The sequence below is a fragment of the Quercus lobata genome, chromosome 6 (assembly GCF_001633185.2).
Source record: "Quercus lobata isolate SW786 chromosome 6, ValleyOak3.0 Primary Assembly, whole genome shotgun sequence".
Taxonomy (NCBI): domain Eukaryota; kingdom Viridiplantae; phylum Streptophyta; class Magnoliopsida; order Fagales; family Fagaceae; genus Quercus; species Quercus lobata.
The window spans coordinates 50,854,908-50,877,420 of NC_044909.1; the positions used below are offsets into that span (position 1 = coordinate 50,854,908).

The 22,513-nt window shown below is 31.0% G+C and overlaps 1 protein-coding gene and 1 pseudogene across 1 annotated transcript; both read right to left on the bottom strand.

Annotated features, from left to right (window-relative positions):
• Positions 1 to 688: 688 nt before the first annotated feature.
• LOC115994059 (caffeic acid 3-O-methyltransferase 1-like) lies at positions 689 to 2,967 on the bottom strand. The gene is made up of 4 exons (XM_031118077.1): positions 2,540 to 2,967; positions 1,696 to 2,006; positions 1,232 to 1,296; positions 689 to 991 (listed from the first exon to the last, which is right to left on the bottom strand). Exons 1-4 carry the CDS (start codon positions 2,965 to 2,967, stop codon positions 689 to 691), a joined length of 1,107 nt encoding a protein of 368 aa, XP_030973937.1.
• An 803-nt stretch (positions 2,968 to 3,770) lies between these two features.
• Positions 3,771 to 4,822, bottom strand: LOC115950452 (annotated as a pseudogene).
• Between the last annotated feature and the right edge of the window lie 17,691 nt (positions 4,823 to 22,513).

The following is a 22,513-nucleotide window of genomic DNA, read 5'->3' on the forward strand; positions in this document are numbered from 1 at the left end:
AAAAAAAAAAAAAAAAAACTCAATAGAACTTGCCATGAATTTCGGAACTAGTGATAGCCATCTAATGCAAATTTCATTGTATAACCCAAACCAACACCAAGTGTGTAAAAACGCCCTGGAACGGAAATAGGGTTAGGGTTTAATTTATTACAGGATAGATATATAATTTTCAAATATAAGCTAAGTTATAAACAAAAAACTTTCATACAAGTTCTTCCAACGGTCATAGGTACTGGCTCCATTGCCATTATGCAATTTGGAGTGATAGATCGTGAATCTAGAACGCGATGCAGATGTCTGGAGTCTGGAGTGGGCAGTGTTATGTTTTGGGGGGAGTGTTCCTGGTGTAGTGTGTAGTGGCATGATGAGCAGAGTCTCAGTAGAGGTTTGATCTGCATTTTTATCATTGGTGTGGTACTTGCTTTAGGGAACATTTTATTTTTACTGATGTCTATTGCTACAATTATAGAACGTGTCATGACTAAATGTTACATATTATTGTAGAACTCCGGAAATGAAAATTGTAAGTACAACATGCCAATTTAATACCCTAAAATCCTGCTGCTTTTGCCTCTAACAAAAAGTCCACAGAGGTTCTATGCATTTTTATCATTCATACTGTACATGTTTTAGGGAACATTTTATTGATGTCTGCTGATGCAATTGTAGAACATTTGATGACTATATGTTACATATTTTTGTAGAATTCCACAACCGAAAAATTATAAGCACAACATGCCACTTGAATACCCGAAAATCCTGCATCTTTTGCCAATCTTTCAAATTCTCTTTCTGTCCTCTCCTTTCTCTTAGGGTTTGAATTCATCAGGAACGAATATAACTGAAACAAGCTTTTCTCATCACCAGTAGTTGTAGGGGTTTCTGGAATCACCATATCTACTACTATCACTTTTCCCTGGTCTGGTAGTGCTTCATAGCAATTTTTTAATACCTTTAAGCATTGTTTCTCGTCCCAATGATGGAGTACCCACTGTGTCATACAAATCATAATGTCAGTTGAAAAATGTCCGGAATGTACAACCAACAAATCACTAATCTATGTTTGTTGTTCTCTGTAGTATCATGGGAATTCCAAAGACCAACTCTTAGAACTCGGTTTATAGTTATACATCATTAATTAGTACTTATGGGGGAAATACAATCTTCATTAATCGGTGTGTTAGAGAGGGATATAGATAATATTTGTTGGGTTCAATTGTAATGAACCTACCTTAATAAAAATGGCATCTCCTTTTGGAATACTTACAAACATGTCTCCCGCAACGTGCTCGATACCTGCAACAATAAACCTCCCAAGAATTTACACAACAAAATATGAAAGTAAATTAATTTGAGAGCAAGATTTATCAAATGCCATACTAGTGACTCCCCTTTGATACAATTGAGTGTCCCACTTCAAATTCATTTTATTTTTTTCATGTTAACTTAAGGTTGAGTCTAACATGACTGACCCTTTAGTATTAAAATGGAACAAGTCTTGTCTTGGGCTAGCCCTAGCATGAAGTAGGAGCATCTGCAAGTCACTCATTGAATATAGATCTTGAACACCATGAATTTAATACTAATCCACTTTAGGTTTGGTTTGAATCAATGCATGACACAAGACAAGAATAGTATTTTTCTTGTTAAGTTAGAAATGGTTAATTGATGAAACCCAAGTATTGAAATTCATACCAGGATAGGAGGGTGACTTTTCTATAACAGAGGCCAAGTCAAAGTTGACACCCTTAATGGTAGGGTACTTGGAGATGATCATGTTAAGGAGAGTGCCATCACCACCTCCTACATCCACCAGCAATTTCAGACCTTCAAAGCCCTTGTATTTCTCAAGAATCTTCTTCATAACTAATGGGTTCAAATCTTTCATTGAGCCCATGAAAATGTCACGGAATTTGTCATCCTTCCTAGCGTACTCATTTGCTTCCATCCCATAAGCCTTGGAAAATGGAATTCCTCCTTCCAAAATTGCATCTTTCAAATGGTACCTGTTGTGATACTTAACATTAAACTTCTTACAGAAGGGGAAAAAAGAAGAAGAAGATAGTAGGATGATGATAATAAAGAAAGTTCTAGCTTTTGTTAAGCACCTGTTGTGATTCCTATCATTAAAATTTCTAAAATTCAGACTTCTATTTTCAATTGTCAAATTTATATCAATTTAGTTTCCCACATTGTGAAAATGAATCAATTTGATCTTTCTGTCCAAATTTGTTAACAAACAACTCTGTTTAAACATTATTTTTCTTTAATTTTTAAATGTCAACATTTATGAGATGCTCCATATAAATTATAATAGGTCTTGTTGTTTGATGAATATTATTATGTATATATACAAATGATTTCATTTACTAGCTGATTCGGACAAAAACGACCATATTCACTTACTTTGATAAAATGGGCTAAATTGACAAAAATAATTTCTTAATGACTAACTTGATTATTGAAGTAAAACTGTAATAGTCAAAGTACTAAATGATGATATTAAGGAAAGTTTTAGCATTTTGTTAGCTAGTAATACCAGATATTCATCGTGACTTTGTCCTGGAACAAATCTAAGAAGGGTGCAAGTGATCCTCCAAATTCATCCTTGTCTTTGATGAAGTATTTGGAAACAGGTGCCAGACCATAAAGCCTGGAAACTTGGCCATCATGCTGAGGGGTGGCAATAGAACAAGTGAGTATAGAGTGGCTAGCAAGAAGCTTGAGCATACAATCAAGAAGCAAAGACTTGTCTTGATTGCTGTGATTGGGTAGTTGGGATGCTATTTGGGAAGTAGAAAGAAGTGCTCCAGGACCAGCTCTATCCAAAATCTCAAGCACACCAAGCTCTATTGCGGCTTTCAATACCATGGGCAACACTGATGCAGTAGCCAGTTGCATTGCATACTGGGAAAGACTGTCCTCTCCATTGGTGAATGCCCCAATCTGGCTTTCCTTGGAGCTCATGATGTGGATTTGGTGTCAAACAGAAATTGATGAACCAGGTTGAGTATGCTAGGTAGCTGACCAGACCACTACAACTTTGTCAATTAATAAGCATGAAATCAGAACTTGGTGTTCAAAAAGTCACAGCTCTGACCCCTTCTGCTGTCTTTGGGCAGCTTGATTTGCACCAGGTTCTTTTTTAATCTTCAAAAATAATTAAAATATGTGGAGATAAGGCTTATTGGATGGCGAATTGAAAAAGAAAATTACAATCAATTGAATAACATATCAAAAAGTCCAAGGATACAAAGTTTTTCACAGGTGTTAATTTGACTTGGTGCATAATAAAAATGATGTTATTAATAACCTTATGAGAAATCAATATTAGACTAATCTTACTCCAATTACAACTTGCTATCTTAGTAAGGTGTGAAAAAAGGTTAGGTTTAAGCACTAACTCATGATATATTGGTTATTAGTTCAGCTTTTAGTCAATGACTCGGATATTTTAACTTTGTTGAACTAATAAGTCAGATGCATCATAGGTACAATTTAGTAGATTTGCACCAGAAATATAAATTGTTTAAAAACTGAACTTAAGATCAACCTTTTAAAACTGAACAAACAAATAGACGAAAGATAGAGGGAATTTATTCATTTTTGAGAGCCATTACAACTTTATCTAAAGATCAAAAGATCAGACCAATGACATGATATATTACTTCATATTTTAAGATTTTGAAACTAATAAGAAATGATAAATTTAAGTAACTAAATCACCATTTTAACAGGACAAGCATGTTCTAGGAATTGTACATTATAGGTCAAGCACTAGATGTTTTGAACATGTCTAAACAACATTCAGTTGCAAGTCCTTTGCTCCAGAATTTCTCATAGTATTCTGCATATGTAAAATTTCTATAAATTGCGGGGTGAGTATCGTCTATAAGATCCTTAGCAGGTCCTATTAGAGCATCATTTGATGGATAGTAGAATGTTGGGATTGATATTTGCTCTTTGTTGCAGTTCACAATAGCTCGATGAAGCACACTCTTGTATTAATCATTGCTAAGTACCTGAAGCAAAGAAAAGATCAAGTTTATTGTATAAGCAATTAAAAGAAACCTCAATTATAACTTGAATAATTTAATCCTTTTAGGGTATGACGCATATTAGTTTATCTTGTTTATTATATAAAAATATCCTTCGAAAAAATTGATACTTTAAAAAAATTATATATTTCTTTTCGAGATGAAAGTAAGTTCAACCAAACATGTAATAAAATAATAACAACGGTATTAAAAAGTAGCTAGGGGTGTAATTGTACCTGCATTTGGTCACCAATGTTGACAATGAAGGTATTGGGAATAGGATTGACAGCAATCCATTTGCCATTTCTTAAGACCTGCAATCCAGGCACATCATCTTGAAGAAGAATTGTGATTAAGTTAGGATCAGTATGACCAGGCAACCCATAAGTAAGCTCTGGCTGTGGACAAGGTGGATAATAATTCAATGCCATATGTTGACCCTGCTTGCCTAAAGCCTTTTCAATGCTGTCTCTTTCTAGGCCCAAGCTCTCTGATATGGCCTCTAGCAACCTTAGCACTAATCCTCTAACACTGGTACAATACTCAGCCACATCCTCCTTGTATAAAATTAAAAAACAACATACTCATTTGTAATCAAAATCTAAAAATATAATGGGTTTTTTCACACTATGGAATATTCTTTAGAACTTTCAATTAGAGCAGTCCTCGTAATATAAGTAACTCTAGGACCACAAATTATTCTACAATTTTTGTACCACAACTCTAATGTGGCAGATTGTGAGTGGTTAATTATCATTTTTTCTTCATTAATCACATTCTGTCATATTACAATTGTAGTAAAAAATTGTGAAAACTGTGGTTCTAAACTTTTTCTTATAATAAACTATAAAGGATTTTGCTAATGTATGCCCTAAGGGCACACATTAAGTCATCCATTTTTAAAAACATTTTCTCGAAAATTGAAAAAGTATTAATAACTTTTTCAATTTCAAAAAAAATATTTCTAAAAATAGATAACACCAAACCCAACTATATAAGTGTAACAAGGTAGTAGGCTAGTACTTCTTGAGCCTTGTATAACACTAGTGGTCGTTCGAAAAATGTTTCTATTAATTTTACTACGCAAAGGACCATTTTGATTTGACGGGTATTTTTTCACCAACCTTTTATATTGTTTTTTTTTGGTAAACACCAACCTTATTTTGTTGATACACCGTGTTTGGCCACAGTATTTTTGACAAAAATAGAGATATTCAAGTCACCAATTACGCATGTGGTGCTACATGCGTGTGCGTTACGTAGGTAGTACTATCTTTTTTAAAATTTTGGGGGATTTATGTGACTTAACGTGTCTTGTTCTTCTTCTTAAAAAAAAGAAAAGAAAAAAAAAAAAACGTGTATTGTTCGATTAATAATTTAAAAAAATAGTGTCATGTTCACAATACAAGGACAAATAGGAAATAAAGGGATATTTTTTTTTTTTTTTTTTTTTTTATGAAAAAGGGATATCATATGGTAAGGACTATAGGATGACATTGAAAACTTTTCAAGATATTCATCACAACTACATTTGATAAGCTTATTTGTATCGTATTTAGTAAAAAATATAGTTTTTGGTAAGGGTGAAAATGGTCTGGTCTAATCCAATTTTTGCATTTTTTTTTTTTTTTTGGTGACCAAATTTATCTGTTCGGTGGATTCTCAAAAAAAAAAAAAAAAAAAAATCTGTTCGGTCTATGAAAAGCCTAAAAAAAAATGACCAGACAATTGAACGATGTCAATTGGTTTGGGTTTAATTGGTCCTGATCAATTTGGACTGAATTTTGATCTTGGGCTTGTATTGTTGGATTTCCAATTTTTCCGGTTTTTGCAAATAATTTTGGGTTTTTTAAAAAAAAAATAGCTAATTGATTTTATTTTTTAGAAGAAGCTAATTGATTTTTTTTAATTATTATTATTATTATTTTTCATGCATAATATGTTTTGTCTTCGGTGGGAGAAATTTTTTATTTCCAGTAAATTATCTGATATACATATGAAAAGTTCATTTCTATAATTTTTTTTCCCCGAATTATTTGTCTTTCCTGTGTAGTTGTTTGCTCGCTTATTTATTTATTTATTTATTCTGATTATTTATTTGTTTTCGTTCATAGATTCTATTGGTTAGAATGTTGCCAATGCTATTTTTTTTTTTAATGGGGCACTCAAAATTTTCCTTTTTGTTTGGTTCTTTATATGATTTAAAATTTCCTAGTTGACAATAATTAGAATCGTACAAATTATATGCAAAAGAGCATGTCATACGGGGCACTCGGGTTCAATTACATGGCGTAGGAGAAGAAAAAAGAAGATTTCGATAATGAATTCGAAGACTGGGTAGAGATGGTGGAGAATTGGGTCTTGAATTCTTGATTAATATGACATGGTTGATGACTTGGGTTCCCCTTCTCTCTCTTTAGCAGCTATCAGTGATTTTATTTTTCATTTATTTATTGAAAGGAGCTATCAGTGGTTGTGTTTTGGTTTTGAATATCAATATTCCCTTGGCTTTGACAAATTATGAACTCGTAGATCTTTGAATATAGGCAGCTTACCATGGTATCTAATACTTCAGTTGCCCAAGCAAGGAAGGGAAAGGATCTCTAACCTATACCATGGGACAGACTGAGCATGGCAGAGGAAGAAATACAGATTACAAGGCTCAAACAGTACAGGAACTATGAGAATGAAACCTTATTTGGGGAATCCAAGGATAAGGTTCAACACAAGTTAACTGCTATAAAATCCAAGTGTTATACGAGGAGTCACTAAAAGGACTCCAGCCACATCCTAATCTTAAAGCGTTGAGGTTGTCTTTCTATATGGGTGTGAGAATTCCAAGTTGGGTCTCTTCTATCACTAACCTTGTTAATTTTCAAATATGTAGAAATAGGAGATTGCAGCACCTCCCACCATTAAATCAACTCCCATTTCTCAAGTTTGTCTCTCTTTGTGAAATGGAAGCACTGGAATACATATCAGATGAAGTCATGAAGACAGTGAGTCCCTCGTGCAATCAATGAGAATGTTGGTTTAATAGACAGCATTATCAGCTTGTCTCCCTTTTCAGGATGGTCGTTTTTCTCAAGTTAACTGCTATGAAGTCCCAAGTTTTGTATGAGATGTTGGATAAAGTTGTATAGTTGGTTGGAGAGGAGAATGTTGTGCAATTAGTAACTGATAATGCTGCAAACTACAAAAAGGCTGGAGAAAAGTTAATGGAAACGAGGGGAGGGTTGTTTTGGACTCCTTGTGCAGCACATTGCATAGATTTGATGCTTGAAGATTTTGGAAAACATATTCCTAGCCATAAAGAAGCAATTGCAGATGCCGAGAAGGTTACTACATACTTATATGGCAAGACTATGCTTATACCATTGGTGAAGGAACTCACAAAAGGGAGGGATTGGATTAGAACTGGTGCTACTCGTTCTGCTACTTCATATCTTATTTTAGCATGTCTTAATGTGTCATCTGACCAATCGAAGTCAAGCAAGTTTGCAACCACGAGGGAGGGAAAACTGGTTGAAGCAATCATTTTTTATAGTCGTGGCTTTTGGTCACATGTTGATGCTACCTCTTGTCTTAGGGCTGCAGCACCCCTTATAAAGTTGCTTCGAATGGTAGATGCTGATAATCCACCTTCAATTGGTTTTCTTTATGATGGGATGAATCGTTCAAAAGAAAGGATTTGAAGTAATTTCAACATATCCAAAGGAGTTAAACTTGGTTCCCTATCTTGCTTTTATTCAATTTCAACAATAGTTTTTATAAGAGGAAGTGCATTTTGATTTGCTATTAGACTATTATGTTATCAACTAATCAATATTTAATTTTGATTTGCATTAGGATTTAGAAATAAAAAACAACTAGGCAAGTACTTAGCCCATTTGAAATTTTAGTTCTTAAATACAAATGCTTGAGTAGGGGTGGCAAAATCAACCTAAACCTATTTACCCACTAACTCAAATAAGATCCAAACCCACCTAATTTAAACATAATTAACATTTATGTTAATTGGGTTTTAAATAAGTACCCAATTAGACCAAAAACAACCTAAGTATCATTTACAAAAACCACTCAACTCTAAAATACCCCAAAAGAACTAAAAAGACCAAAATACCTTTGGAACCTCCAAAATAATTAAAATACACTCCAAATGACCAAAAATAATTCGAAATTGACCGTGATCATTTTAGAGGTTTTAGGTATTTTCGGTCATTTTAGATATTTAGGGGGTTATTTTGGTCATTTTGAGGTTTCGACACTATTTTGCTCAGTTTAGAGGTTTCAAGGTATTTTGGTCACTTTAGAGGTTTCATGGGTATTTTTGGTCATTTTGAGGTATTTGGGTCAATTTTGAGATTTTAGTATATTTTGATCATTTTAGAGTTTTTGAGGTATTTTGGTCATTTTACAAGTTTCGATGTTATTTTGGACATTTTTTAGGTTTCAGGTTACTTCTGCCATTTTTTGGTTCTAAGGGTATTTCAATTATTTTTAGGCTTCGAGGTTTATTTTTGTCATTTTGTAGATTATAAGGGTATTTTGGTTGATTTTTCATTCTAAGGATATTTCCATCATTTTTTTAGGTTTCGAAAGTATTTCAGTCATTTTTTTAGGTTTTAAGGATATTGCAATCATTTTTTAAGTTTTAGGGGTATTTTAGTCATTTTAAAGTTTCAGAGGTATTTTGTTAATTTATTTAGGTTTGAAGGGTATTTCAGTCATTTTTTAGGTTTCAGTGTCATTTAAATCATTTTCTAAGGTTAGGGGTACTTTGGTCATTTTAGGTTTTAAGTATTTTAGTCATTTGATAGGTTTTAAGGATATTTTAGTCATTTTTACGTTCTACAGGCATTTGGTAATTTTAATAGATGATTTTAAAGGTATTTTGGTCATTTTATAATTGTAATAGCATTTCAGCAAATTAAAGATATTTTGACAATTTTAGTGGTTTTAATAGTATTTTTGTTGTCTATACTACTATTTAAGGGGTTTCTCCTATTTGAATTTCTCAATTTTGATACACAAAATACCTTCAAATTTACTAATTGTAAAGCTTAAATAGTAGGGTTAGACATGTAAAATAATTTAAAAACTCCTAAATTTTAGATAAATTTGAAAAAATATTTTTTACAAAATAGGAACACTCCCACTAACCACTTATTCTAAACAACTGTTCCCTTTTTTTTTTCTTTAAAACAAAATTATAAAAACAAGTTAAATAACAACGATTCCTCTCTTCTCACCCACTAGTCCATTTATCTAATATGGTTTTTTTTTTTTTTCTTTTTCACCCCGTTATCGTCACATGTCTCACCATTCTTAATTGAAATTTAAAATTTAAAATTAACCAAAACTACTCAAGGATAACTTCTGCAAATTGAAGATTTATCCCATAAAAAAATCGCCAGCCTCACATGCATTGATCTATTTCTATTTCTTTTTCTTTTATATGGACATCTATTTCTCTTTCTCTACAAAGAACCGCCTACAAATGTACTAATGGGGCTTACAAGTTATATCTCCAATCTAGGTTGATAACTCTCAAAAAAAAAAATTTAATTTTTCACTTTCTCCTCTAGTATGAAGTTGGTGTTTATTTGATTCTCTTTCAGTGGTTTTCAGTGATGAATTTCATTTGGTTTGGTGGAAAGGCAATGATCGAAGACAGCAGTTTGCAACCAGTATCACATCTCTTTCCTTCTCTCTCACACACATTTTTTTTTTTTTACTTTTTAGTTCCTATACAAGATAAAATTCTCACTCTCAATATCTTTGGGATTATATTTGTATTTTGTGGTTAGAACTTAGAGAATTTAAAAAGTTAGTATTTTGTGGTTAGAACTTAGAGAATTTAAAAAGTTACAATTTTTTGCGTTTAATTGTTGCTTTTGTTTGTTGATGGTATTATACAAAGGTATGAAAAATTGTCTAAACATTAATGAAAAAAAACTAACTTTAGTTGCTCTTGCTTCCTATTGGTCCATTAGGTCATTACATTTTCACTTGATTTTTGTAGTAAATCTGAGTGTTTGAAAGATAAGACTTTACATATCCAATTTGCTCATTGTATTGGGGTCTACTCATTTTTGTTATCTATATTTATTGATTATTGGGTTAGTTTATAATGGGTAAAGGTGGTTTATGTACCCAACCCAACCCAACCATTTAACACCCCTAAACATTCAACCGTGAATATTAAAAATATTAAAATCAATTATGTTTTAGGTGCAAACAAAAAGAAGAAACAATTTGCAACAAAAGAAAATGGATGACTTGGATTTTGTAGCATACAACTCAAAAGATAATGTGTTAATGCTGATATGGACCAATAATAATAATTCTAAATATATTAGAAGACACAAGAAGTTAATAGAAAAGTTGCTCAACCTAAAATATATGTTCTACCAAAATTTTTTTTACAAGCCCTTGTATAGACCAAAGTCAATCATGAAACCCAAATTTCTTCTTTAGACCCTAGTATAGTCCAAAGTCAATCAAAAAACCCAAACTTCTTCTTTAGAATGGTGTCAGGCCGACTATACCTAACATCAGACCTAACAACCAAAGACAAGATCTGCCTATACTTAGCTTCCCGATTCATATCAGCCACTGCTACAGAAGTTTCAAGCTCGACCATCTTCCAGTGAAACACATCGGAAGCAGTTTGAAGTTGATCAAAAGAAGTCAAAATAGTTGACTTCAATCCACCAACATTAAAGTGCATATCATTCACCCAATGCTAGAAATCTACCACCACGAATTCTATGCATAACGTATTAAAATAAACAATAGCCAGTTAGTAAATTTAGGGGAAACACAAAAACTATTAAATGATCATCCCAACAACATTGTTAAGACAAACATAGAAAACAGATTGAAACCTTAACTATTATAATTAATAACTATTATCTGGTAATCATCCTAAAGAGTAACATACCAAAACCTAAGCCTAAATCAAAAGCAATTCAATTGAAATACCAAAACCTAAAACATATTTTGTCAGCAAATTTTAAAATCATAACTGAAAAATTCACTAGCAATGTTTAGGAGCTATAATGGTGACTTGATGGCAGAATTTAGAGGGACAGATTGGTCTAATAAAGTCTCTTAGATTTCCCTATCTCTATCTATCTCTCTCACTCACTTTGACCCTTTGCAACTTTACTCCTTATAGCCATTCATTCCCAACTATAGTAAAAAATGATTAGGGTTGGAGGGTTTTTATTTATTTATTTATTTATTATTTTTTATCATTGTAAAGGTTTAGTAATTCTACCAAACCAAACAATCCCTAAAAAAGTACTAAAACGGATCGCTTATAACAAATTAACAACACACTTGTATAACACTTATAACAAGCATTAAGATCAATTAGCTATCCAAAAACTTTTCAAAAGTGTTATAAAAAAAAAAAAAAAAACTTTTTAGAAGAAAAAACATAATATGTAATAAAACAGTAATACCAAAGATGTAATAAAGAATAACACACTTTTATGTATAACACAGTTATAACAAGCATTAAGATCAATAAGCTATCAGAAAAGTAAAACATAGTATGTAATGAAAGATTAATACCAAAGATGTAACAAGGAGATTTTCTTTACATTCAAAGTCAAAGTAAGTCGATATTTCATATTCATCAAATAAATATATGAACCAAGCAAAAAATACAAACTTTACAATAGAAAAACCCACATAAGCAACAAAATAAGGTTGAAGATGAAAGAGTGGGGCAATGGAGTAAAAAAGACTAAGCTTTTTAAAACTTAAGGAAATACATCATATACATTTCTGCTTCTTGACTACTAAAGAGAAGATCATACCTTTCCAAAATCTTCTTCATAGCCATTGTTTGAGAGCTTCTCTACGTCTGAATCACTGAGTTCTTGTGAGTGTAGAGTTGGAATCACAAAGTTCTTATGAGTGCAAAGAGAGAATGAGCCAGTGTAGAATGAGGGATGGAGTGATTTTCACCTTTTACATTACAAGGATGAGCTTCACCTTTTGGGCTTGTGAAAAATGGGTTTTACTTGAAGTTTCATCCTCACTAGCTAACAGAACCAAGGTAATAGTAGTGCATAAAAATATATTACTTAGTGCAATTCTCATTTATTAGTCTAAAAAACTCATTAACTTCTTAGACTTGAAGTCTAACAAAAAAAACTTGTTTGGTAACTATAAACAATTAAAAAACAAGACTACTGACTCGACAAGTTATGAGCATTTTGCAACCAACCAGGTTGCAAAACTGCATTGACAAACTACTCTATTTTCTTGCTCTTCTTTTCAACTAGTTTTATTAATAAATTAATACACATATTGTTATACTTTTCAAAACATAACAATACTATTGACTAGGCAAGTCGCGACCATTTTGCGACTTACATATACTTAAATATCAATCATATACTTACATATACTTAAATATCAATCAAATAAGATGTGATTTAGATCCTCTAGATTTCCTAGGGTACTCTACTATATAGTTTTTTTTTTTTTTTTTTTTTTTTAAATCCTAATCACTTTTTAATGATTCAAGGTATAGATTTTGCTATGTCAATATTCGTCTAGATTCTAATGGCGTTTCACGAACATGTCTATAGACCTAGGTTTTTTTATAGACTGTAACTCAAAAGATAATGAATGACTTGGTGTTTATCAGATTTTGTCATGTATAACTTGAAATATAATAATATGTAGCGCAATGATATGAGACAATAATAATAATTGTAAATATATTAGAAGACACAAGAAGTTAATAAAAAAGTTGCTCAACCTAAAGTATATGTTCTACCAAATTTTTTTTTCAGGCCCTTGTATAGACCAAAGTCAATCATGAAACCCAAATTTCTTCTTCAAACCCTAGTATAGGCCAAAGTCAATCAAAAAACCCAAACTTCTTCTTTAGAATGGTGTCAGACCGACCATACCTAACATCAAACCTAACAACCAAAGACATGATCTGCCAGTTTCTCAAAAAAAAAAAAAAAAAAAGACATGATCTGCCTATACTTAGCTTCCCGATTCATATCAGCCATTGCTACAGAAGCTTCAAGCTTGGCCATCTTCTAGCGAAACACATTGGAAACAGTTTGAAGTTGATCAAAAGAAGTCGAAAGAGTTGACTACTGACTAGACAAGTTATAAGCATTTCGCAAGCAACCAGGTTGCAAAACTACATTGACAAACTACTCTATTTTCTTGCTCTTCTTTTCAACTAACTTTATTAATAAATTAATACGCATATTACTATACTTTTCAAAACATAACAATACTATTGACTAGGCAAGTCGCGACCATTTCGCGACTTACATATACTTAAATATCAATCATATACTTACATATACTTAAATATCAATCAAATAAGATGTGATTTAGATCCTATAGAGTACTCTACTAAATAGTTTTTTTTTTTTTTTTTTAAATCCTAATCACTTTTTTATGATTCAAGGGTCTAGATTTTGCTATGTCAATATTCGTCTAGATTCTAGTGGCATTTCACGAACACGCCTATAGACCTAGTTTTTTTTATAGATTGTACAACTTAAAAGATAATGAATGACTTGGTGTTTATCAGATTTTGTCATGTATAACTTGAAAGATAATAATATGGAGGGCAATGATATGAGACAATAATAATAATAATAATAATAATTGTAAATATATTAGAAGACACAAGAAGTTAATAGAAAAGTTGCTCAACCTAAAGTATATGTTCTACCAAAATTTTTTTTACAGGCCCTTGTATAGACCAAAGTCAATCATGAAACCCAAATTTCTTCTTCAGACCCTAGTATAGTCCAAAGTCAATCAAAAAACCCAAACTTCTTCTTTAGAATGGTGTCAGACCGACCATACCTAACATCAAACCTAACAACCAAAGACATGATCTGCCTATACTTAGCTTCCCGATTCATATCAGCCACTGCTACAGAAGCTTCAAGCTTGGCCATCTTCTAGCGAAACACATCGGAAGCAGTTTGAAGTTGATCAAAAGAAGTCGAAATAGTTGACTACTGACTAGACAAATTATGAGCATTTTGCAACCAACCAGGTTGCAAAACTGCATTGACAAACTACTCTATTTTCTTGCTCTTCTTTTCAACTAGCTTTATTAATAAATTAATACGCATATTGCTATACTTTTCAAAACATAATAATACTATTGACTAGGCAAGTCGCGACCATTTCGCGACTTACATATACTTAAATATCAATCATATACTTACATATAATTAAATATCAATCAAATAAGATGTGATTTAGATCATCTAGATTTCCTAGGGTACTCTACTAAATAGTTTTTTTTTTTTTTTTAAATCTTAATCACTTTTTTATGATTCAAGGGTCTAAATTTTGTTATGTCAATATTCGTCTAGATTCTAGTGGCGTTTCACGAACACGCCTATAGACCTAGTTTTTTTTATAGACTGTACAACTCAAAAGATAATGAATGACTTGGTGTTTATCAGATTTTGTCATGTATAACTTGAAAGATAATAATATGGAGGGCAATGATATGAGACAATAATAATAAAAATAATTGTAAATATATTAGAAGACACAAGAAGTTAATAGAAAAGTTACTCAACCTAAAGTATATGTTCTACCAAATTTTTTTTTACAGGCCCTTGTATAGACCAAAGTCAATCATGAAACCCAAATTTCTTCTTCAGACCCCAGTATAGTCCAAAGTCAATCAAAAAACCCAAACTTCTTCTTTAGAATAGTGTCAGGCCGACTATACCTAACATCAAACCTAACAACCAAAGACATGATCTACCTATACTTAGCTTCCCGATTCATATCAGCCAGTGCTACAGAAGCTTCAAGCTTGGCCATCTTCTAGCGAAACACATCAGAAGCAGTTTGAAATTGATCAAAAGAAGTCGAAATAGTTGACTTCAATCCACCAACATTAGAGTGCATATCATTCACCCAATGCTAGATATCCACCACTACGAATTCTACATGACCAAAGCTTACACTAGACTGGTATGCCTCATACCATCCATGCGCCAACAACCCAAATCTAGCTATAGTGAACTCCATTTGAAGCTTCTTCAACTTCTCTCTCTGTTTCAAGAAAGAATTAATCATTGCCTTGCTCCTCATTTCAGCCCTTTTAAGCATAATTGTCAGTATCGTACGATACGCGATACGTATCATATCGTATGTAAAAAGTTCCGTATCGTATTGGCATATCGTAGGTGCTTATGAATTGTACGATACATATATTGTATCGTAAAATCATATGTATCGTACGATACATAGAAAAATGCTTTAAAATGAGATTTTTTGTTAAAATTTGTACTTTTATTTGAATCTAACAAATTGTTAGATTTGTTTTAAACACAAAATTATTAGATTACTTAATTTAACCCAATAAAATAACATAATCATAAGTTTTTTTCTCCTCTCTTTCTTTTACAAAATTTGGACTACACAATATATACTTACACTTCACTTTAATATTTACAAATTTATTTTCTATACTATAAATAAGATATTAGTTGATAATAAAATTATTTTTTATTTTTATCAATACTGTTATAAGTGCCAAAAAGAAATTATTAAAATTATTAAAATAAAAAGAATAAGAAGAGATAGTAAATGTTAATGACGATGAAGAAAATTTTAATGTAAAAATAAGTTTGCAAAATGATAAACATGATGATAACATTGAATTAGATAAGGTTGATTAGCATAATGAAAATAAATTATTATTTTTGGTTCATTTGTAATATATTATCACTTTTGAATTTAAGCAATTTGAATGTGTATGTTATAAGCATGTGCTAGTTTGATTTATTTAGTTAGTTTATTAAATATTATTACATAAGTGATGAATAAATTAGTTATTAGTTGAATATATTCAAAATTTATAATGAATATACCCTTCATATATGTATATCTATAATTTTTTTATAAATTTCATTAAGCATTTGTGTATTTTACGATACACAATACGATATAGAAAAATCAAAAATCGATTCACGATACGATTCACGTTTTGACAACTATGCTCTTAAGTAACTCATAAACCTTTTGTTGTCCCCTACAAAACCCATTCACAAGTCAATAAATGCATAATGCAAAAGTACCGCAAAAACACTAAGTTTGTATTATATTCCTAGTATATGTTATTATTAACAAACTAGTATTTAATGATCATTTTACGTGTTAGAAGACAAAACAAAAGAAGTATATGAAAAGAAGTTTATCTCCATCTTGTGATAATGATGGAGACACAGCAACTATTGATGATGGTAATTTCTATCTTCAACATGTGATCATGAAGAAGATGCAATATAACCAACAACCTATTATGATATAGCATATCAAGGAAAATAAATAATAAACCAACTAAAGATTTAAACATATTAAGGACTCATATAAACAAAAATAGAACTTTAAAGTGTTTGATTACCATAAAAAATGCGGCTTAAGTCACCGCAAACCCTAAAATGTAAAAAAAAATGAAAAAAATGAAAAAAAAAAAAAAGAGACCCAGACCATCTGATCAATAATTTTCTTTAAAATGCATGAATGATAATTATATAACTCAATAAATATTTTTGTCTAAATTATTATATAAAACAATCACACCATAAGCAATAAACCATATAGACCGATAATTTGAATAAACCCAAGAAAGATATGCTAAGTATCCTCTATCATTGTTACATGAAAGCAAAGTTCTTGATGTGTCCTAATTACATAGCATTTTATATGTGAATGTCTATCTACATCTATATGTGTAAGAAAATTATGCCAGATTCATTACCAAGAACATAAATCATAATCAATAGTTACTAAAGCAAGCAGTTAACAATATTTTAATATCAGAAATCTCTAATTGGTGAAACTCACTTGCTGCATCATTGCAATATTTTTACTTTATTCCTTAAAATGCAAATATACCCAATTATCACCTTTAAAAAAAAATGGAAACAGAATTTGTCGATTCTAAAATACAATTTTAGAGAATCAACACAGTGACAGGAATATACACATTTTTATGATCTAGAAGACAAATGGTAGAAGACTCATTATAAAATCATTCACAACTGCCATATATGTAAGAAGAGGCACTCATCAAAAATATATATATATATATATATATACATATATTTATTTATATATATTGCCATGATGCGTATATTTGCATCATTGCAAATATATGCAATATCATTGCAAATATGTGTATATTTGAATTGTAGTACAACACAGTAACAAGAATATACACATTTTTATGATCTAGAGGACAAATGGTAGAAGACTCATTACAAAATCATTCACAACTGTCATATATGTAAGAAGAGGCACTCAACAAAAAATATATATATATATATATTTAAATATTGCAATGATGCGTATATTTGAATTGTAGTACAATACTACAATTGTACTACAATTCAAATAAATCTCATCAAGGAACAAAAAATACCCATATCATTTTCTAATTGGATACATATGCTTTAAAGTAAAATAGTCACATGCTTCTTAATGCACCCAAATTTTACTAAAACACAATCTTAGAAACAGACTGAATATAAAATAATGTCCGAAACCCATCAACTAAATTGCAAAAGATTGAAGGTAATACAAATATTAAACTTTAGTATACGCATTAAGTTACCTAGGTTGCAAAAGGGTGTTGATAATATAAATCTTGACATTTTTCAATCGTTCAAAGCAATAAATAAACTATCAATAGAAGTCAATAATTTGTTGGACTTGCCAAAACCCACTAAAAGTCAATAATTAGTTGGACTTGTCAAAACCCACTATGTCTATTATGTTCGACGCGACCCACCAATTAAATTGCAGAAGATTGAAGGTAACACAAAAATTAGACTATATTATATGCATTAAGTTACCTGGTTGCAAAAGGGTGTTGATAATATAAATCCTAACATTTTTTAATCATTCAAAGCAACAAATAAACTATCAACAGAAGTCAAAAGTTGGTTGGACTTGTCAAAACCCACTACGTTTCCAACCTCATCAATCCGTGAATTCGATTTCTAATTCATCCATCATCCAAGTCTATGCATAACGTATTAAAATAAACAATAGCCAGTTAGCAGATTTAGGGGAAACACAAAAACTATTAAATGATCATCCCAACAACATTGTGAAGACAAACATAGAAAACATATTGAAATCTTAACTATTATAATTAATAACTATTATCTGGTAATCATCCTAAAGAGTAACATACCAAAACCTAAGCCTAAATCAAAAGCAATTCAATTGAAATTCCAAAACCTAAAACATATTTTGTCAGCAAATTTTAAAATCATAACTGAAAAATTCACTAGCAATGTTTAGGAGCTATAATGGTGACTTGATGGTAGAATTTAGAGGGACAGATTGGTCCGATAAAGCCTCTTAGATTTCCCTATCTCTCTCTCACTCACTTTGGCCCTTTGCAACTTTACTCTTTATAGCCATTCATTCCGAACTATAGTGAAAAATGATTAGGGTTGGTGAGCTTTTTTTTTTTTTTTTTTTTTAATCATTGTAAAGGTTCAGTAATTCTACCAAATCAAACAATCCCTAAAAAAGTACTAAAACGAATCACTTATAATAGATCAACAACACACTTGTATAACACTTATAACAAGCATTAAGATCAATTAGCTATCCAAAAACTTTTCAAAAGTGTTATCAACCAAAAAAAAAAAAAAAAGCTTTTTAGAAGAAAAAACATAATATGTAATAAAACATTAATACCAAAGATGTAATAAAGAATAACACTTTTATGTATAACACAGTTATAACAAGCATTAAGATCAATAAGCTATCAAAAAAGTAAAACATAGTATGTAATGAAAGATTAATACCAAAGATGTAACAAGGAGATTTTCTTTACATTCAAAGTCAAAGTAAGTTGATATTTCATATTCATCAAATAAATATATTAACTAAGCAAAAAAATACAAACTTTACAATAGAAAAACCCACATAAGCAACAAAACAAGGTTGAAGATGAAAGAGGGGGGCAATGGAGTAAAAAAGACTAAGCTTTTTAAAGCTTAAGGAAATAATCACATACATTTCTGCTTCTTGACTACCAAAGAGAAGATTATACCTTTCCAAAATCTTCTTCATAGCCATTGCTTAAAAGCTTATCTACGTCTGAATCACTGGGTTCTTCTGAGTGTAGAGTTGGAATCACAAAGTTTTTATGAGTGTAGAGAGAGAATGAGAGAGTGAGGGATGGAGTGATTTTCACCTTTTACATTACAAGGATGGGCTTCACCTTTTGGGCTTGTGAAAAATGGGTTTTACTTGAAGTTTCATCCTCACTAGCTAACGGAACCAAGGTAATAGCAATGTATAAAAAAAATATTATTTAGTGCAATTCTCATTTATTAGTCTAAAAAACTCATTAACTTCTTAGACTTGAAGTCTAACCAAAAAATCTTGTTTGGTAATTATAAACAATTAAAAAACAAGACTAGTGACTAGACAAGTTATGAGCATTTCGCAACCAATGAAGTTGCAAAACTGCATTAACAAGCTACTCTATTTTCTTGCTCTTCTTTTCAACTAGCTTTATTAATAAATTAATACGCATATTGCTATACTTTTCAAAACGAAGCAATACTATGACTAGGCAAGTCGCGACCATTTCGCGACTTACATATACTTAAATATCAATCATATACTTACATATACTTAAATATCAATCAAATAAGATGTGATTCAGATCGTCTAGATTTCCTGAATGACTTGGTGTTTATCAGATTTTGTCATGTATAAATTGAAAGATAATCATATGAAGGGCAATGATATGAGACAATAATAATAATAATTCTAAATATATTAGAAGACAACAACAATTTAAAAAACTATCTCAACTATTTATCAATATCATAATACAGACCACAAGTTAATAGAAAAGTTTACTCAACCTAAAGCAAAAGTTCAAACAATTTTTTTTTTACAGGACCTTGTATAGACCAAAATCAATTAGAAAACCCAAATTTCTTCCTGACAATGGTGTACAAACCAAAATCAATAAGAAAACCCAAATTTTTTCCTGAGAATGGTGTCAAGCTGACAATACAAAATATCAAACCTACCAACCATTGTTTTGTATAAAGACATTATTTGCCTATTCTTAGCTCCCTGGTGCACATCAGTTATTGCTACAAAAGTTTCAAGCTCCACCATCCTCTATTGAAATACATCAGAAGCAGCTTGAAGTTGGTCAAAAGAATTCAAAACAGTTGACTTCAATTCACCTATGTCAGATTGAATACTTGACACCCCACACTGGATATCCTCCACTATAGATTCAATATGACTGAAGCTTGCACTAGACTAGTATGTCTCATACCATCCAAGTGCAAACAACCCAAATCCAACCAGCGTAAACTCCAATTGAATCTTCTTCAAGAAAGAATCAACCATAGCCCTTCTTCTCATTTCAGCCCTCTCAAGTAACTCATAGGCCTTTTGCTATCCCTTACAAAACCCAGTCATAGGTTAATAAATGTATAATGAAAAAGTGCCACAAAAACACTAAGCTTGTATGTTTAAAAATCTACATTTCTATCACTATTCAAGTTAATTAATTTATTTTTTATTATACTACTGGACTTTTTAGTGGTATATGTTATTATTAACAAATATCTTACCGTTCCATCTTGAACATAAATTTTTGATTAACAAAGAGAATTTTAAATTAAACATACATTTCTACTTCTTGACCCTAAAACTTCAAGGAATAGCAGATAGAATCTTAAACTTAGACCTAAATCTAAGGGTATGTTGGTTAACTATTTTTTTTCCTTGGCTTTTTGTTTTTGAAAACAGATTTCTATTTTAAACCAAAAAAACTTGTTTGGTAACTAGAAACAATTGAAAAACAAAACTATTGACTAGACAAGTTATGACCACTTTGCGACCAGCCAAGTTGTGAATTACATTGATAAACTGCTCTATTTTCTTGCTCTTCTTTACAACCAGCTTTATTAATAAATTAATATGCACATTGCTCTACTTTTCAAAACAAAACAATACTATTGATTAGGCAAGTCGCGAACATTTTGCGACCAGCTAGTTTTATTAATATGATAGTTTAATGTAGTTTAATGGGGTTTACATATATCCTAGGGTAGTGTAATGGGGTCTAAAATATATGCTAGAAGGGGTGAGACAAGCTTTATTAATATGATAGTTTAATGTAGTTTAATGAGGTCTAAATATATGCCAAATATTAGGATTTTTTATGTCAAGTTCAACCATGTAAATTCAATCTCTTTCTTTTGTGGGTCTGAAATTCACTGTTTTTAAATTTGAGATTTTGGTTCAAGTATTCCACTATCAATGATGATGATTGATGAACCCATTGCGATCTTGCAGAATCAATTGTCGATTTGTACTCAAATAAAAACTAGAGACCTTACTCAAAAAAAAAAAAAAAAAAAGCTAGAGACGAGCATCATGTGCCTAGGCTAAATGACATCATGGTTTCTCCTTCGTCTCCAGTGGTTTGGTTCCAACATTTTTGTTTTGTGTTTGTTTTTTTAATTAATATTTGGATATATACAAGAGGATTGTGATCATGTGTGTTAGTTTTTACCCCTTTATGTGAGATCATGTGAAAAATTTGATGTGACATCATTTGATTGGAGGGTATAAACAAAGTTATTTACACCACATTTTTATTAAATTTAATCTCTTTTTTATAATATTACAAAATACAAGAAAATGTGAAAAACTAATATTGTTTCATTTGGACATTTGTCACTGCTTTACCAATGGGCCTTAAATGAGTGGGCTTGAAAGTCACCAGATCCTTTGCCATACATTATACCTGCCTTCTGGACTTTAAGAGGATTCATAATGATAGAGCTGCTTTTTACCATTACAAAAGTCTATAGCCGTCTGCTCAACAACCAGAATAAAAGTCAGAATATTAACACCAAATCCAATTAACATGTACAGCCTACCCAAAAGTAACAATATCCTAAAGGACTTTGTTAAAAGGTGTCCCTATTCCCTGTTAATGAACCAGTGGTGATTTATTTATGATCTATCACAAATCTCATTTGTATAAAAAATTGGTAAAATTTTATTTTTCAGTTGTGTTTTATTACAAAATAATTTAACTTTCTTCATCTAAACTGATACACATTTAATATAGATTCAGTTTTTTTCACATCCCTAAAAAAACATGAATAATTTATTTTAAATTTTGTTATATTAACGGGTGCAGTACAGCGCTCCTTAACAACACCCAATACTAAATTCATTAATTTGAGCAAAACGGTTTCAAGTTGCATCTAAAAAGTTGCAGCATACATATGGCCCCATTGTTGTCGTTCAGTTTCCTTGGACCAATGTTGTTGTAATTTAAAATTTTAGTTTTTTTTTTTTTTTGCCGTCTTGTAAAATTCCAAAATCACCCTTGGGAAATAGGAATATAAGCAATATTCTACAAGCAA

Bases quoted from the DNA above. Each gene is read 5' to 3' on its own strand.
- LOC115994059 (XM_031118077.1), bottom strand. From the start codon at position 2,967: ATGAGCTCCAAGGAAAGCCAGATTGGGGCATTCACCAATGGAGAGGAC. The intron at 2,007-2,539 runs GTATTACTAGCT...GTATCACAACAG, and splicing joins AAAGTCACGATGAATATCTG to GTACCATTTGAAAGATGCAA. The intron at 1,297-1,695 runs GTATGAATTTCA...TTATTGTTGCAG, and splicing joins AAAGTCACCCTCCTATCCTG to GTATCGAGCACGTTGCGGGA.